We start from the raw sequence: 18,181 nt of genomic DNA, 5'->3' as shown, positions 1-18,181 counted from the left end.
AACGACAAGCTCTTTACAAAAATTATCACTGGGTCTTCTTGAAGCAACTTGTGCCTGTCTTTATCTTGCCAAACACATGCCAATCCCTTTTAATTAAATTTCCACTCGTCCTTTCTAAACTAAGATGCACATAAACTATGGGTGATAGAAACACATGAGAAAACGAACATACACATTCTCACTCGCCCACACATATTCCCGAAGTTTATGAAAACTACTAGCTTGTGGCTAACTTTTCCTCTTTTGAATTTGACAACAGACTTGTCAAATCCCATTTCCAGGGCCCATTTTAAGAAAACAGCTTTAATACATATTCGTGGAAGAAACATACATTGGCTACCGTAGGCTTGCAAGAATATTTTTTTGGAAGAACATTTTTAATTGAAATATAATCCACATACAGCAAAAGTTGTCCTTTTAAGGTGTACAGTCCAATGAACCCTGACCATGTTTGCAGCCATGTAACTGCTACCAAAGCTGTTGAGCCTTGTTGCTCAATGAAGGCACCATGTGTATGAGCATGGGGGCTGAGGGCTGTGCAGGTCCCAAATCAGGTATGATTTAAATGTAAAAAACATAACAGACATCAAAGATTTGGTTGAGAAAAATGCAAAGGAGCTTAACACTTTTATATTTATTTTATGTGAAATTACAATATTGTATATGAATTACCTGAAGTACAGCAAAAATAATTTTACCTGTCTTCCCTCTTTTTATGCACCTATTAGAAAATTAAAAGTTAATGATCACACTTGTGCCTCAAATTGTCTTTTGCTGACAGATGGTTTTTCACCTTGCCTATTTGCAGGGAATACCACACCCGGCGCCAGCTCCAGGCAACTACTAATTACCTTGTATCCCTGAAAGATTTGTTTTTAAGAGGATTTAAAATACTTCCCTTAAAATACTTATCCTGTAGTCTCCAATTTTTCTTAAGCATTTTGTGGAGGCTTTTAAAACATAATTTAGCATTCATTTTTAAGTTTGCAAGATTTTTAAAAGACTCATCTATAATATTTGTTAATCAGTATCATTTCATTAACCAGCCTCAGATGCACTTGGGGCAGTAAACTGTCTTCCAAGGGATGTGCATGGTGATCCTCAAATGAACGGAGGCCATTGTGCACACACACAACAGCATCTATTCACAGATGCTGTGGGAGATCTGAGGCAAAGGTAGGGAACCTCCCAGAGCTTGACTTTTCTTAGCCTCAGGAAGTGTATGTAGAAAAGGCTTTATTTGTGCTAACAGGCTGGGCAGAAATGCACAGCACTGAGCTAGCAGCTGTGGGAGGGAAGCAGGAGAAGGGTGTTCTGGCTGGAGCAGGCCTTTGAGGGAGGACTTTGTGGTACTCAGTGATAACACCCAGAGACAGGCAGAGCCAGCCAACTGCATCCTGCCTCACTCACCCCAGCCTTGTCTGCTCCCTCTCTGCTTTGCTCTGGATCCCTTATAACTAAACTGAAAATAATTATTATTTATAACAGGCGTTCATGCTGCCTGCTACTGTTCATAGTCATTTTCACTTACTCTTCAGATACTTTTTACCATATGTCTGACTTTCCAAAATCCAAGAAACATTGTAGGTAGGTTATCTCCTTCCTGACGCTGTATTTTTGTGGTGTGGAAGACTGAATAGAGGGTCTCACATAGGCTGGGAGTTACATCCCCAGTCCTGAGCCCCACTTTCTACTAGGTTAACTTGGGAACTGGGTGCCAGTGCCTCTGCCTCTAATTAGGTTCCTCTTAACAGTCAACCTTAGACATTTCTGCCCTCCCTTCACTTCAAACCTATCTCCGCCCTTACCCTCACAGTGCCCTGAGGACTAGACAGAATGAAGATCTTCTGCATTTTAAGCATTTTGCTGCTAGTCTCTTAAGGAAATTCCACTCTTTGGTTTCTTGTTTCCTGGGGAGCCTACATCCTCCCAGTCTTTCCCTTTAACCTTTTTTGGTTTTGGTAGAAACACTGCATCCAAATTAGAATGTTGCCAAAGGTAGAACTGTCAGCCATGACCACTGCCCGAGTGTCCAGAGTAGGTAACACTCTTTTCTCCCTCTTACCCAAAAGATTCCTTCTGGTTCTTTCCTCTCAATGGCACAATACACTCAAAAATGAAGTTTCCACAGCAGCTCCCATGCTGGCAGTAGACTGGGTAAGGACACTAACTCTGGGAATTCCTTTACTGTGACCCCCGTAGTCTCAGGCTTTTGCTGTCTGGTGCCATGCTGGCAGGAGCAGACACTAACTTGAACATTCATCCACCGTGCTTTTTCAGAGGCAATCATCACATAAACAGAATTATAGTTAATAAATGCACATGATTTTGATACATAACCAGGGGTATGTATATCTGAAATACTAGGATAAAATAAATCCTTTTCTTCCAGAGGAGGGTGTCACTGCCAATGCAAGGCATTGTATCGAACATCCTACATACAATCTCCAATCACCTCAAAATCTCGCCAAGGAAGATAGCATTATCTCTGTTTTACAGATGAATAAAATCATGTTAAGAACAGGGATGGAGAGATGGCTCAGCAGGTAAAAACACTGACTGTTCTTGCTGAGGACTCCTGTTAAGTTCGAAGATCCACATCAGGAGGCCCACAGCCATCTATAATACTAGTTACAAGACCAAGACCCTCTGGCATCTATGTGGTGTACACACATACATCAAATAAATTAGTTTAATAAATAAACATTGCTGCTACAAGTGGCAGGACATAGGGTCTAGAATTTGATAGGCACTCAACTGTCAGGTTTTATATATATAAATCCCATATAAGATCAGGCAAGAGGATCACAACTTCAAGGTCAGCCTGAGCTACACACATTCTTCCTGCCTTCATCTCCCAAGGGCAGGTATGTACTACATGGCCAGCTAAAATACTACATTAATTTCAAAAACAGCAAAATAAGTGGATAGCCTGCTTTCTTTAGAGACACAGAAACAATAGGAGATCTTAATACATAAAAAGAGACTTGTTACAAGGAATTGCTAAGAAGGTCCGAGATCTGCCATCTGTAATTTAGAGACCCAAGATGGTGACCAGTAAAGCTGTAGTTTGAGTCTGGAAACCTGAGAAGCAGGAGAGTGGAAAGTGTTTACACCCCATCCAAACACAAGGAAAGGGAAACTGACGTCCCACTCCTGGACAGCTGAGCAGCTCAAACTTTACTTTACAGTCTTCTGTCCTAGTCAGGCCCCACAGGGGAGAGCATCCTGCTTTATTCAGCCCACCAGATCCAATGCTAAACTCATCCAGACACCCAGAAAAATATTAACCACAAATCTAGAAACCCCATGGCCCAGTCAAATTGACACAAAAATTATAACCATTAAATCAGAAGCTTCCTTCTCTACAAATTTAGGTTTCAAGTCTTATCAAGTCAATGGATTTTAGGAAGTGTTCCAGTTCTCAGTCACTATTATTGCTGGCTTGTGGCCCAAACTACTTTAAGTTCATAGCACACTATCACTGTTAAAAATCTCAAATTTGATGATGGGTGGTCTTGCTTCAAAAGAAAGTCAGGTCACACTGTCTTAGACAGTACAAAATAAGCCAGGCCAGCAAGTGCAATTAAGAAACTAACACAAGAGTCAGGCAGTGGTGGCGCATGCCCGCCTTTAATCCCAGCACTCGGGAGGCAGAAGCAGACAGATTTCTGTGAGCTCGAGGTCAGCCTGGTCTATAGAGTGAGTTCCAGGACAGCCAGGGCTGCTGCACTAAGAAACCCTGTCTGGGGCTGGAGAGATGGCTCAGAGGTTAAGAGCACTAGCTGTTCTTCCAGAGGTTCTGAGTTCAATTCCCAGCAACCACATGGTGGCTCACAACCATCCGTAATGAAATCTGGTGCCCTCTTCTGGCCTTCAGGCAAACATGCAGGCAGAATACTATATACAATAAATAAATAAATCTTAAAAAAAAAAAAAAGAAAGAAAGAAACCCTCTCTGGAAAAACAAACAAACAAACAAAAAAGAAACTAACACAATAGGGATTGTTGCTGAAGACCCCAAACCCCTGCCTGACCAGAGACAAAAGCTTGGGTGTCATGTAGAACTGACAGAAGGGCATTCTAAGGGGGATATGAGTCACTGCCATTTTATGATGGCTTTTTAAGACTCTGAATAAATTATATATATAAATAAAAATATTAGCCATGGCTTTTTTTTTTCTTGGAGGCTGGAAATAAGGTCAGTTTCAGGGACTTTCACAACCTGAACTGTACATTTAAAATGAGGAAAAACGTGTGTGTATATATGTGTGTACATGTGTGGAGAGAGAGAAGCAAGAGTGGAGTTCCAGAGGGGAGGAAAGAAGAAGGGAGAGTGGGAGAGAGGTGGGACACAAGAGAGCAAGGGAGGGTTAAAAATGAAAACTCCAGATTTCTCTGGGCTCTCTCTGAAGCTCTCCTGTTTGCAGGACCACGTTCTCCTCGCCACTGCTCATATTTGGTTCACAGTGCCCTATGTTCATGGGAGGCAGAGCAGCACAGTTTTGCCTTATCCCCTCTTCAGGTGCATAAAAGGAAAGCCTCCTGAGGAGTACCTAGTGTTCTGGAATGCAAAAGTCAAAGCAGAGGAAGCTAGCCCACATGAAACCACGGAAGAACTGGAGGCTTATTTTTAACCTTCCTTGTACCGTATGTGGTCCTTGTGTAGAGCACTTGCAGCACTAACATGTCTCGTGGAGCATGCGGTTCCCTGAGGAACCAGGACATGGTTTTGCTTGTGGACTGAATCACTTTACCCAGATGAAGGAGGAGGTGCATGGAGAACCTCCCCAGAGACAGGATGTGCAGAGGCTAGAGACTAGAGCCTGAAGCATAGCCTGTCTGAATTCAGGTTCTTGAGGATATGGTCTGGGAAGGTACACGCACAGAATCACTCCCACATTGACTCTTCAGAAAAACAGTAATCGTTACAGCCCATGTTCCAGGATAACTCAGAACTGGGTAAAGGGCTTATCACAAGACCCAGCACATAGCTAAGTGGTCCCCAGTGGCTGGTAAAGTTGGGGCAGTCTGAGAGCCTTGCTAAGTTGTATCTTCTGGACAGCGGAGGAAAGAGCTTCTCCTGCCTGCAGCTAGGCCTGTGTCTTGTATCATGCCATCAACACCTACAGCAATCTAATTTAAAAGAACCTAGAAATGGAAGCCAGTCCAGTGGTAAAAACCTAAGTGTGACACGTGGCGAACCTTAACTGCAATCTTAGGAGAGGAAAACATTTGGGGGAAATCTCATGGAACTGATTGATTCTAATGAGTAGAGTTCAGCCTGCTATGATATGTGCACAGAATACTCTGGAATTGAAGGGAAAGGTCCTGTCCCTTTACACATTTCTGACCATAAACTCGGTTCCTTTGTTGCCATGGTAACCAACGGTCTTGGAACACAAACTTCCCAGAAGCAGTTGGGCTTTATATCACTAAGATGTGGGCCCTGAAGGGTTTCTGACACCCCCACTTATGTCTCGGGAGCTGGAAGCGCCTGTCTCATGTGGGCAGCCCTCATCAGGGAATGACAGAGGCATGGGCATGTGTGAGTGTGTGTGTGTGGTTCTCCAGCTCTATTTACAGGGGGATCATGGAAAATGCAGAATAAACATACAGTGGGAGGATGGGTGCTTGAATGGCAGTCACCTTTCCAGAAAGCAGTCTGGTATCAACTATTATAAGACTATATATTTGTGATCTCTGGTCCACTCACCCCGTGTACCACTTAATGGACTTAAGTAATCTAACAGTCATTAGTCATCTAAGCCAAGGATTATTAATAAGCTATTTAGTAAGAAATTGGCTACGTAATTAAAATTAAATATTAATACTAATAGGCTATTTAATAAGAAAATAGTTAAGAATACAGAGTAGCCATATATTATTATAAATTTAATAGTAAATTTCTGTTGATGTGAGAACCACATGTATTTGGATATGTGTATGTATGTACATATGTGCACAGATACATGTATTTATCAAGAAATTGGTCTCCTTGACCTCAGGGTTGTGGACCAAAAGCATACTGAACTCCATGCACACTTTCCTGTCATTTTCAATTTTCCCTTTTCTTTTATGATACACGTTCTCTCAAATACTGTCAAGTGAATGAGAGGTACCAAGAAGAGATGCCCAGAGGGTTGTTGTCACACTGTGAAATGTTTTTACAGAGGCAGAAAGTACAAACAGATGTACTATATGGAGTGGGATAGTTCCATAGAAAAGGGATGGCTCACATGACTCTCTTCCCTCTCCAATATCATGTATTAATTTTTTCCTTCTGAAGTTCCCTGAGTCAAGGAAGACATGAGATTGGAGACTCAGCACCATGACAGCTTCACCCTCTAGCAGTGACTACAGTAGCACAGAGGACTCTGCTTCCGAATGCCAATCTTACCAGAGCCTCTCGATTGGCCACTACCCCCCTGAGAACACGTTTTCCTATGAGGAGATGTTCTCCTGTGAGGAGGCAGCCTCCATGGATTCTTCCATCCACTTCCTCCCTCCTATCCAAGGTACCTGGGGGACAGAGAGTGTAAGGAGACTCTTCCGGAAACGAGATCAGATGAAGGGTGACCCAGAGCAGTTCTGCAAGCTAAGCATCACGCTGGCCTGGGATACTGATGTGGGGTCTGACCATGCAGACTCTCTAGCTAATCTGGATTTAAATGGCCACCACCAGTGGATGGATAAGTGGCCAGAAGACAGGACAAAACTGACTCTCTGCAAACTGGATAACCTAGTACAGAAACTCGAGACATTTCTAGAAAAAGAAAAAGGTAGCCAACATGATGGTCATGCACTCCCTGAATCTACTCAGAACAAAGACGTCCACCTGACCAGTACTCCCCCTCCACTCCTTGACATTTGTCAAGACTTGCCCAAGCACAAAACACCAGAAAATGAAGATATCTGTCAGATCCTAGAGAATCCTCCAAGGCTACAGAAAGATGAAGTTGTGGTGAGCACAGAGAAGCCTCCCAGGAGAGCAAGGGGAAGGACTGGGGAAGAGAGGGTTGGACAGTGGAGCCTCACTATCTGCTCTGAGGCAACGTGAGCTCCAGGAGACTAGGACAAGGGAGGAAGATGATAGCTAGGAAAGGAGAGAGGGTGGAGCTATAGGACAAGACACCAAGGACCATGGAGGGAGGGATGAGGGTAGGAATAGCAAATAGAACCAACAACCATGTAAATATGGTTGTATATGTGTCCAAGACAATGGGTCTAGAAGCTCTGCTGTAGTTGGGCTATTTTTGGGCAAATGGGCTTGGGTCCTACAAGAGAGTAGACAGCAAGCCCACTACTGTTGACACTACATGCATCTAACTCATTTTTGTTTTCTCAACAGGAGATAAGCCAGATAGCTCAAAGCTCCTTGGAGACCTCCCCGGTGCCATCCACTCAGCAGGAGGATGCTTCTCACTCATATAGTGTATTCTGTCTGAACTTTCGGTGGATCTTCAACTGGCTGAGGACACAAGTCTTCTCCCGATTAAGGAGAGAACACCCTAGCCAGGCCACCACAAGCTGGCACCAGAAGGCAGCAAGGAAGATACATTCTCTTAGAGGCAACAGAATCCAACCTCAAGAATGACTCAAGAATGAGTTCACCTGACATCCCCAGATTTTTAAACTTTTTGAAGCCCCTTGTTTGACAATCCCTAAGAGGTGGTGTGTGTTGTTCTCTCCTCTGCCTCACAAATGAGGACATCAAGACTAGGAGCACATAGGTGGAGTTTCCAATCTTCACATTCCTTCTGAACCAGCCACTTACAAGCAGCATGCTGGGGCACCTGAGAACAAGTGTGCCTGAAGCAGTCTGGTACCACGGATCATCAGAACTGCTGTCTCCATGTTGGAACCATGATCACGAGTGGTAGCTCCAAACCTGCTCAATACCTGCTGGAAGCACAGCCCAAACCATCCTGCCATGGTGGGAGGCTAGTGGGATATATACTGCCTTCTGGAAATGAGGGGATGAGTTAATGAAGAATGAGTAAAACACATATAAAATAGACAAAATGGAGCAAAATACAGCAAAAAGAAGCGGGAATGGATGCTAGTTAGGAAGCAAATACTACCTAAGTTTTCTAAGAATGAATTCAGCCTTCTGAATTCAACAAGTATATTTTCAGCTCAAGTCAAAGTAATTTGCTGGGATAAGACACAGATAACAGAGCTCCATGATTATTGAGGGGAAAAAACAAAACAAAACAAACAACTGGGGATTACTGGGCAGGAGCTACTATTTTCACTAGGTGTACGCCTCACCTATACAGAAGAACAAGACCACTTCTTTAGTAAGATTTCTGGTTTCCTTGTACTCCTTCTAACCTCTGGAATTATGTGGCATGTCATATACCAGAAATAAGACAATGAATTCAGCAATAGGAAATATTTTAGCATTCCTCATCCATTTTAGTCCAGTATGCTGTAAGTCCAACTAAAGCAGGTCCTCAGTGCCAAATATGTGGGGAAGGGGTGGGTCTGGCCACTGCAAGTAACAAAAAGAGTAAGCATGAACTGCAAGTGGTCACTGGGAAAAAAAGAGTTTGGCTGAACCCTCAAGTCTCCTGTAGAGTCACTATAATTTTCAGGAACATGCTAATCTCATTAATCAATAGATTTTAAGATCTATTACCTTATAACTGAAAACTAAAACCATTCCTTTGAGTGTGTCTCAACCTTGAAATGAAGGCTCAGCTGCTCAAATTAGAGGGGTATAACTTATGCAATCATATTCTAGAATTCACAATACTGTAATAATCTTGAATATAGCATGAAAATTGATCAAACTTAAAAGTTATTCAACTCTCTGCAAACACAAGCATGCCATGTTAATGTGACTATATTACAGTAATCACCTATGAAAAGAACCCAGTAAGATGTGTGGGGTGATCTGTCAATAAACAAGGGTAAAATCTTTTTTTCAAGACTTTAAGAATAGAATGCAAATTCATGGTTCAAAAGCAGGCATGAGTTCAAAGCTATTTAGACACAAGAACATCTTCCAGGCATGCTGGCAGACACCTTTAGTTCCAGCACTTGGGAGGCAGAGGCAGGCAGATCTCTGTGAATTTGAGGCCAACCTGGTCTACACATCCAGTTCCAGGATAGCCAGTTACATAGAGAAACTATGTTTCAAACTCCCCCAAAAGATATAAGAATAAAAATGAAGCCAATGCTAACTGAATACCTAGAGAATGCTAAAGCTCTAGCTTCAATATTAAAAATGGATATTGTTAGGAAGGATAATCAATTTGTTCAAAAGCACACTGTTTCATTGTGAACTGCAAGTGAAGAATTTACACAGCACATGTATCTAATTCCAGGATGACAGGTGGGTTTTATGTTGCACTGCTTGCCATGAGTCTTTTCCTGCTACCCCACTAAGTCCCCAGCAAACAGAACAATGGTCAGCTTTCAGAAGAAACAAAATCCCCATCAGATAACACTGCTGAATGAACGAGCCCATCTTCAGCCAATGGGTGCAAAAGCCCTTGGATAAATTCCCTAGAAGATGATTAGCCTAAATCAAGAAGTCCCCTTGCTAAACAATTTCCGTCTTATCCTATCTTTCAAACCAACCTTGTGAATTTAATGTCATTTTATTTCAGTATAATACATTTGATAAAGAAACTACTTCCGAGACACTTAGGACATTTCTCCAGTTTTGGGGCTTTGGAAAGAAAACTAATCTCATTAACATTCTCTGTTCAGGGAATTAGAATGGTAATCAACTTGCATTCTTGTCTACCTCAATATCCACATTTTAAGCTTTAAAAAAAACTCTTCTAAAATAAAAACAGCAGACACACACACACACACACACACCCCTATAAAACTTTCCCATAAGCCTACTCTCACAGAAGAAGAGATAGCATGCAGGTGTCCCAGTGCTTAGTTCCATCTGCTTAGTCTTTGGGGTCTTAGTTTCCCCAAATAGGGTATGGGATGAGAAACACTTTTTATCAGTAAAGAGGCATCAGAACTTCCATTTGTATCATATTGCAACATACCAATTTCATTCACATAAGAATCAGAAAGAGACACTAAAGTCACTGGGCAAAGGGCTGTCAGGGAAGAGTATACACGAGTGGTCCAAGAGTCACCCTCAAGTGGAAAACCACCTAGCCAACATCATACACCTTCAAGAGAAGCAGTGTAGACTGGCCAGCAATGTTAAACCTGAATCTCACCACAAGAATGGCAACAGTCAAATGAATCTTAGGTTATAGAAAGTTCTACTAGACAACTTTGGGAAGTAAACATGTTAGCATCACAAAACATAATATATGTGTGTGTGTGTGTGTGTGTGTGTGTGTGTTTAATTTTTAATTTAAAAAGGCAGAGAGACATGACAGGTCATAATGGAGACTACAGAGACATGAAGGCCAACTGCTATTCGTGATCTCTGACTGAATCCTTGATCAAATCCACAAAGCTAAACAAAACTTAGGTAGAGGGTGTTTTCATAACATCTAGCAAAAACCTAAATGTGGACAGTATATAATATGATTGAGTAGTTGTATTAATCAGGGTTCTCTAGAGGAACAGAACTTATAGGGTGAATTGTATTTATTTTCTGATATATATAATGAATGGCTTACAGGCTGTGGTCCACCTAATCCAACAAAGGCTTTCTACCAATGGAAGGTCCAAGAATCCGGTAGTTGGTCAGCCCACAAGGCTGGATATCTCAGCTGGTCTTCAGTATATACTGCAATCCTAAAGAAGTAGGCTCTAATGCTGGTGAAGGAATGGACTTGCCAGCAAGAGCGAGAGAAGCAGCAAAGAGCAAGCTTCCTTCTTCCATGCCCCACCTCACAAAGATCTGGATTAAAGGTGGATCTTCCTACCTCAAAAGATTCAGATTAAAAGTGAGTCTTCCCACTTCAGATGATTTAATTAAGAAAATAATCCCTCACAGGTGTACTGAACTGCATGAGTTTTAGTCAATTCCAGGTGTAGTCAAGTTGACAACCAAAATAGGTCATCATAGTAGTTATCAACAGATGACATGATTGAATTTTCATTGTATAGTAACATTAAGGCTACATAAGAGAATACCTTTGATTCTTTAAAAATAAGAAAATAAGAAAGCAAGGACCAGGAAAACATAAAGAAAAATAAACTCTAAGAAGTAGGGAATCCAGCTTTTTCCTTCTAACATAACATTTTCATGACACAATATCTTAGCCACATAGACATTTAAAATTAATATTTAAAGTGCTGGAACAAGATATTAACTTGCTGAGGCTATATAAATGGGGCAGCTTTTTAGACTCCCTCATTCATCCTGGGACCTGTCTTAGATTCCTTGGCTCCAAGGAATTTCCAGTCTCATGCAAGTTAGGGAATTTGTAATTGTAACATACAAGCTGGTCTAGTTGAGAGCAGAAGATCATCAAAGCATTCTCCTAAAACAAGATCTTAGCTTACTTAGCTTTGTTGAGATTAGAAGAATAATTTTTGCTAATTAGAGGCAAGTTCCCTGCCTTTTCAATAACTTCAAATTTCAAGGACTTGCCATCTGGTCTACCTTGGAAAGTATTCACTGTATGTATATCTGTCCCTCACCAGGAACAGACTGGTGTTCAGGTCTAAGAGTTCCCATAGATTGTTTGGATGTTTCCTTTTTTTCTGGGAAGTACAACATCAAAAGCAGAGGCCAAGTCCTTAGATGGGGAACCGTGCACACTGGGGACTGCACAGCTAAAGCTTAGGGCCTATCTTAAACAAATGTACACACCAGCATATATAGAATACTCTGCAAGCAGCTTAGAACACCCAGAAACTAACCCCAAGTTAGAGAATAGAGTGAATAGAGTTATTAAGACTTCCTCTTCACTTGCTGTGAATTCTGAGGAAGTTACTTGACATCTCTGTGCTTTGTTTCTTCATCTATAAGCTGTAACACTAAAAACACCGACCTTAAAAAAAGAAGCTGTAATGAGTACTTAGTCTAAGTACTAATGGCACATATATTTACAGAGTTTAGAAGCTGCTAACTGCTGTCACATAACACCCTTATTCTAAGAAATCTGTCACATCTGCTGGTGGCCAGAGAAGAAAATTCAAGTAAAATGGCACCTTGTTTCTCCAGTCTCTCCCAGTACACCTTGTTATTATGGTCTCAGACCTGTGGCCAGAGCCTTGCAGCATGTGTTTCTACGAGCTCCTGCCTCAGAGCCTTGGCTCATGCTACTTCCTCTGTCAGGAACTGCCCTGAACTTTGCCTCATCTTCAGTCCACTTTGCTTCTCTGTTCTCCAAACGTATCCTTCAAGGCTCAGGCTAAACTCAAGTTATGCTACAGAACAGAGCAGGTTTGGGGCACAATCCCACCTCCCTTATATCTTTAAAGCATTTGTTTTTGTCAATGCACATTTTACCCTTTCTTGTAGAAATCAGAACAGAAACACATGTCCATGTCTTTCTCTCCAGCAGACAAAGGCTCTGTGTTCTGCTTATCTCTGCATGCTCCAAAGCCCCTGACCCAGTTTCTCATACAGAGGCTCCATGATAAACCTTTGGTGAAATGAATGGTTAATCTGCAGGAAACAATTTAAGTAAGATAAGATCTGGGATGGAATGTCATTTCCTTTCACAACCTTTAGCTAGCTTCTAGGGGGCATTGCATCTGTGCCTCAGCCACATGACCTGTATAGCTGGACTATTAGGGGAGGGTGATTCATGCCCAACAACTGGGGTCACTTTACTCACACGTCTTACTAACATTTTGCAACCCAAATCTACTACTCTAGGTTGGGGGAGGTGGGGCATATGGGCATCACTGATTGCCCACATGTATATCCAGGCTATGGAGGCTCTGCCTTTTGGTTCAGCTTTGCCCTCATGCTGTGAAATTCCCTTCCCAGGGTGTATCCTGAAGTTGTTCACACTGGTGTGCTTTTCAATGAAGATTTTACTATTTCAAGGCACCAAGTTTGGTGCTGAAAGGCTGCCTGATATCCCTAAGTCAAGAAAGTTGAGAAACCAAGGGGACAAACAATATGCGTTTTAGCCAGGCTTTGTGCAGGCTTGTGTCAGAATGCACTTGGCCATGTACTCAATGTTAATGATTCAACTATTAAATAGTGTCTAAACAGAAACACATAAAAAAAGGTTAAGTACTAACTGGTTGACAAAAATGCTGTGACCAGAGGCTGGCAGGAAATTAACTCTGTAGTTCCTCTAAGAAAAATACCAAGTTAGTTCTCGTTCATGCCAGCCTTACAGAGAATAACTTCCTTAGGTGACAAAAGACAAGAACCACTAATTACATCAGGTCTGGAGAGCAGAACCTCACCTCCTGAGATTAGGCCAGGCCACAGACTGAGAAACAACACCCAGCCCTCACTCACAGCCTTCAAAAGAGAGCTTGCTGTTTTCCAGGCCATATGGCCAAGGGTGCTGTGGGCTGGGGGTGTGCTGTTTTCTCTTGTGAGAAGGCTCATGATTGGAGGCCTGCCACTCTTATCATTTCCTGCTTGGTGCTCTGGTGTCAACTTTTCCCAACCTCAGGGAGGCCCAATGTGAGCGAAAGGCCACTGATAAAACCAATACAGAACATGGTAAGGACCCAGCTTGTCACAAATGCACCATCCTAGCAGTATCTGCCATTCTGCTTGCCAGGAGATGCTGGCATGTATCCCACACTCCACAGAATAAACATAGTCATTAATATAATTGACCAAGGAGCTAAAGAGGACTCAGGTTCAGTTCCTAGCATCTACAGGGTAGCCCACAACCATCTGTAACTCCAGTTCCAGGGTATCCAAAACCTTCATCTGACCTACATGGGTACCAGGCACATATGTGGTATGCATACTTATATACACACAGGCAAAACACACATACACATGAAATAAAAATAAATCTTTAAAAAAAAAATTTAAAAAGATAATTGGCCAAGCAGGCAACATGGTACAAGCTTGTAATCCCAGCAAAGAAGGAAGCTGAGGGTGGAAATTTGTGAGTTTGAGGCCAGCCTGCGTGACACAGTGAGTCTCTGTCTCAAAACCCAAAAAATAAAAGACCTCAGCTGAGGTTTTTGTGCCAGTCATTGACACATATGCTACTTCTTAGATGATATTATTATACTAATAGTTTCATTACTTATGGATATAATTTTTAATATATAATTTTTTCCTTTGCTGCTGGGGACCAAACTGATGGCCTTGTGCATAAGAGGTAAACTTTCTACATCTGGGCTGCACACACAGCCCAGTAACAGGGTGATGTTGTCATTTTGAGACAGTGTCTTATTATATAAGCCAGTCTGGCCCCATACTCACTATCCTCCTGCCTCAGCCTTCCAAGTATTGATTACAGGTGTGTACTACCATGCCTGGATCCTCTACTACTATTTTTTGCTTGTTGAGAAAGTCCAGATGCATTCCAGTTGCCCATGGCTACGTTTACCTGGCTCATCCTATAAACTTCCTTCTGTCTCAGAGTATGAGGATCTACCTGTCTTGTAGCTCAAGGCATCCTTCCATCCCTGAGTCACTGATAACTGCATTTTTACACAGTCCTGGATCTGAGTCTTTGTTAAATCCCTTGGCACCTTCTGTCTTTGGTAGCCAGTTCTGACACAAGGGATTTTCCTAGGACAATTCAAAGTCTCACCTGTCTGAGCAAACAATACATTATACAATTTTCCAAAACTTATGAATAATAAGGCAATTCAAGTTCCACCAAGTTATCAAAGACCTTCAAGAATGCCTCAGAAGCCACATGACCCTAGGTCAGAGCTAACCTCCTCTAGTAGGAAACAACTTAAATGCCAAGGCACAGGAAGCTGGCTTCCTTGCTTCAGGAATCCCATGATCAGAAACAGAGGCATGAGTGGAGGGTTCTGCCCCATGTCCTAGCTCTTCTCAAAATCTAATGCTTATTTGTTGAACAAAACCGGCATCCACATGCAGAACTGTTGAAAAGCTTCCAAGCAAGCTGACAGGCCAAGGCAAAGAGAAGGAACAGCTAATCAAAGAACAAGAGTAAAAAAAGTTAGGTCCAAAGTAAATATAGTACAAAATGCCCAGAATAGCCCAGAAAGACAGCTGATGACCTTTTCTCTAAAATCTAAATATCACAGTGTCAAAAGCCCTGACTATCTAAGGCTGAGCCAGAATTACTACCACAGGGAGGAGTAAAGTAAAAACCACATAAACAAGCAAATCTGACAATTTGCATTTTGGTACAAGTGTAAACGAGGAGGACATTATTGTTCTATAGTTAGCCAGGAATTATACACCACCACCTCAAAGCTGCCATAATTTCTACAGAGATACCGCCTACGACTTGCTGCTTAGAGCCTCCTGGTGCTGCTGTGATAGTGGTTCTGAACTACCACAACTACTCAACACTGAAGCTCTGGGGTTTTATCAGGAAAGGCTCATGGGCACGAAAAGAACAGTGAAGACCCAGGGGAGAGAGTCTCCATCCTTTGATCACGATGCACAGACCCTTGAACTGCTGCTAAACCCCTTACATCTACCTCCCAGTTTTCTACTCCTGAAGCAATGGAACACCCTGGCTCACTGAAACCCTGGTGTGGGAAACACTTGCCCTTAAAGGAAGGAAGAAAGGAAGGAAGGAAGAAGAGAGGGGGAGAGTGAAAAGGAAATTCACAACTAGCAGCCATTACATAGAAAGTATGGTCTTCTAATTAAATAAATAAATGCATGAAGACCTGAGAGGAAAGTTCTCTCTCCCTCCTTCTCTCTTTCTCTCTCTCCCCAACTCTCAGTTTGTTAAACATGCAAGCTGTTTTTTTCTCTGTCTACAGTAATACTCTAGCACACTTGTCTCATACAGACAAAAAAGGAATTCCTAATCACTGTTGAAATGTCCTAAGAAACTGAAGATCTAGAAAAGACTCCTACAGCTTTGGCAAGATAAGCATATAGCACTTGAATTTCTCAAACTCTAGCCACACCCACAAGTGTATACTTGAAGAGGTAAAAAGACCAACTAAATTTCCATTTGATTATAAAGAGGAGCCTAGGTGTCTGGTAGGCAAGATCTTAGGTACGGAAAATCTTCTGAGTTACACCATGAGAAGTTTCTCATTCTGACCAGGAAAACACCAGGCAGAACACTGTGACCAATGTTCAGGTGGCGCTGCCATCCCAACAGCACAGGTGACATCTCCTTGTATGGGCCCTCAACTGGCTCTGGTTTTAGGATTTTCTTTTCAGATTCTAGAATACCTGTGAGGACTTTACCAATGGATTATCCCCAATCCAAAAATCTATAATCACAAATGCTCCAAAATCCAAAATTTAGCCACTCTCAAGAAGTTTTAGGTATTGGAACACTTGAGATTTCAGATTAAGGATGTTCAATCTTTACTTCTGTTTTTTGCTGTTGTTGTTGCTTGTTTGTTTATTTTAGTTTTTGTTGTTGGTGGTTTGGTAAAATGCACTTAAATTAGCTATGCTTGGTCTACACAAAGCAGTTAGGAGATAGGAACTTCTGCAAGGACTATGAAGAAAAGGACACAAAGAACAGAGTCATGGGTGTGCTTTCCTTGGGGGAGTGACACATTTCAGAGGCTACACACTGCCTGTTTACAGCAAAGTTCTACATAGAGACACAGGCAGGTCTGTGTGGGTGGAGACCATCCAATCCTAGAACCTTCCTTAAACCAATGAAGAGATGGTATAGGTAGACAGGGCCTACCTCATTCTTACACATGGTTCCAGCCATTCCCAAAAGTATACCCAGGTACAACAGGCCACAATTGTCCTCGAGAAAGCAAGAACCAGTGTCATGGAGGAGAGACTAAGGCATTAATTATGCTCTTAGGCAAATAAACAATACTGCATCAATATCCAAGCTGCAAGAATGCCTCCCAGGCCAAATGGACAAATGCTACAGGGTTTCAGTGCTTCCCTGTGCTGCTCCTGCTCTCAGGCTCAGACAGCCGTGTGGTTACGTGAAAACACAATCTAATACTTATTTGTATATTTTTTAATTCCATGTAATCTAATATTTCAATTTAATTTTTTTCTGGAGATGGGGACAAGTTATGTAGTCCAATATATATAGCCTCAAAAACAGAATCCTCCTGTCTCAACCTCCCAAGTGCTAGGATGCCGAACATGCTACACCTTCCCCTTAATGCTAATACTTAATTTTATTTTGGGGATTTGTTGTTGTTATTGTTGTCTGAGACAGGGTGGCTCTATGAAGCTCTGGCTATTCTGGAACTTGCCATGTAGACTAGGCTAAGTAACTCACAGAGATTCACCTGCCTCTGCCTCCCAAGTGCTAGGATTGGGACATGCATCACTACACCAGGCAATGCTGGTATTTTAAATAATGCTCTTAAACACTTGCTTCTAGCTGGGCAGTGGTCGCACCTGCCTTTAATTCCTTGAGAGGCAGAGACAGGTGGATCTCTGTGAGTTCAAGGCCAGCCTGGTCTACAGAGTAAGTTCTAGGATAGCCAGAACTACTTCACAGAGAAACCCTGTCTCGAAAAACAAAAAACAACAACAAAACCACTTACGTCTTCAATATTTAAACAACAAAACAAACCCAACACTTATAGGGAACATTCTGTGTGACTACAATGTGGGAACTGAACATTTAAAGACAGACATAAGCCTTACAGCCATGACAATCCCCCAAAAAACATGCCTCTCACAAAGGACCTCCTTCATCCCTCAGCACAGGAGGAAAGGAAACACAAGAAGAGCCTCTGCAGAACCCTGATTCCTACTTCATGGATGTGAAATCCTAAGATGCAATAAAATCACCATGATCATTAGCCCTGCACAAATGGTAGACCTATATGCTAACTGTTCTACTGTCTTCTGTCAGCCTACAGAAAGATGTTCCTTCAGGAGAACACATACTAAAAGCAACCACCCCAATAAACACATTCTGGACATTAAATAAATAAGTACAAAGTACATAAACCTAAGTGTAGCTTCCATAATCCAACCACACCATACATGAATATGCAATGACTTTTATATCCATTATTTAATTCAGACAAAAATATACACACCCTTTAATGAACAAAGCACATGTGTTGGAGCTGGCTAAAGTAATATCAGTGTGAAACGGACTTATACACACTCATAGAGCCATGCATCACTTACAGTCTGTTGGCGAATACAAGTTGCAACATAAGACCCCCTCTCCCTTACAGTCACAAG

The 18,181-nt window shown here is 42.0% G+C and overlaps 2 protein-coding genes across 11 annotated transcripts in view; one reads left to right on the top strand and one right to left on the bottom strand.

Annotated features, from left to right (window-relative positions):
- The window catches only part of Ppfibp1 (PPFIA binding protein 1), a 155,364-nt gene that overhangs the window by 83,984 nt on the left and 53,199 nt on the right, over positions 1-18,181 (bottom strand). The window lies entirely within an intron of this gene.
- C3H12orf71 (chromosome 3 C12orf71 homolog) lies at positions 5,402-8,309 on the top strand. Of its 3 annotated transcripts, none has more exons than XM_059256389.1 (3): positions 5,402-5,536; positions 6,290-6,964; positions 7,352-8,309. In XM_059256389.1, exons 2-3 carry the CDS (start codon positions 6,332-6,334, stop codon positions 7,595-7,597), a joined length of 879 nt encoding a protein of 292 aa, XP_059112372.1. In that variant the 5' UTR covers positions 5,402-5,536; positions 6,290-6,331; the 3' UTR covers positions 7,598-8,309. The 3 variants fall into 3 exon arrangements, with proteins under 3 accessions (XP_059112372.1, XP_059112371.1, XP_059112373.1); XM_059256388.1 differs by having other exon boundaries at positions 5,402-5,548; XM_059256390.1 differs by having other exon boundaries at positions 5,415-5,506.

Source organism: Peromyscus eremicus, chromosome 3 (genome assembly GCF_949786415.1).
Source record: "Peromyscus eremicus chromosome 3, PerEre_H2_v1, whole genome shotgun sequence".
In the NCBI taxonomy this organism is placed as follows: domain Eukaryota; kingdom Metazoa; phylum Chordata; class Mammalia; order Rodentia; family Cricetidae; genus Peromyscus; species Peromyscus eremicus.
The sequence above is the reverse complement of the archived record's forward strand: the minus strand, read 5'-3'. Positions and strand labels throughout refer to the sequence as shown.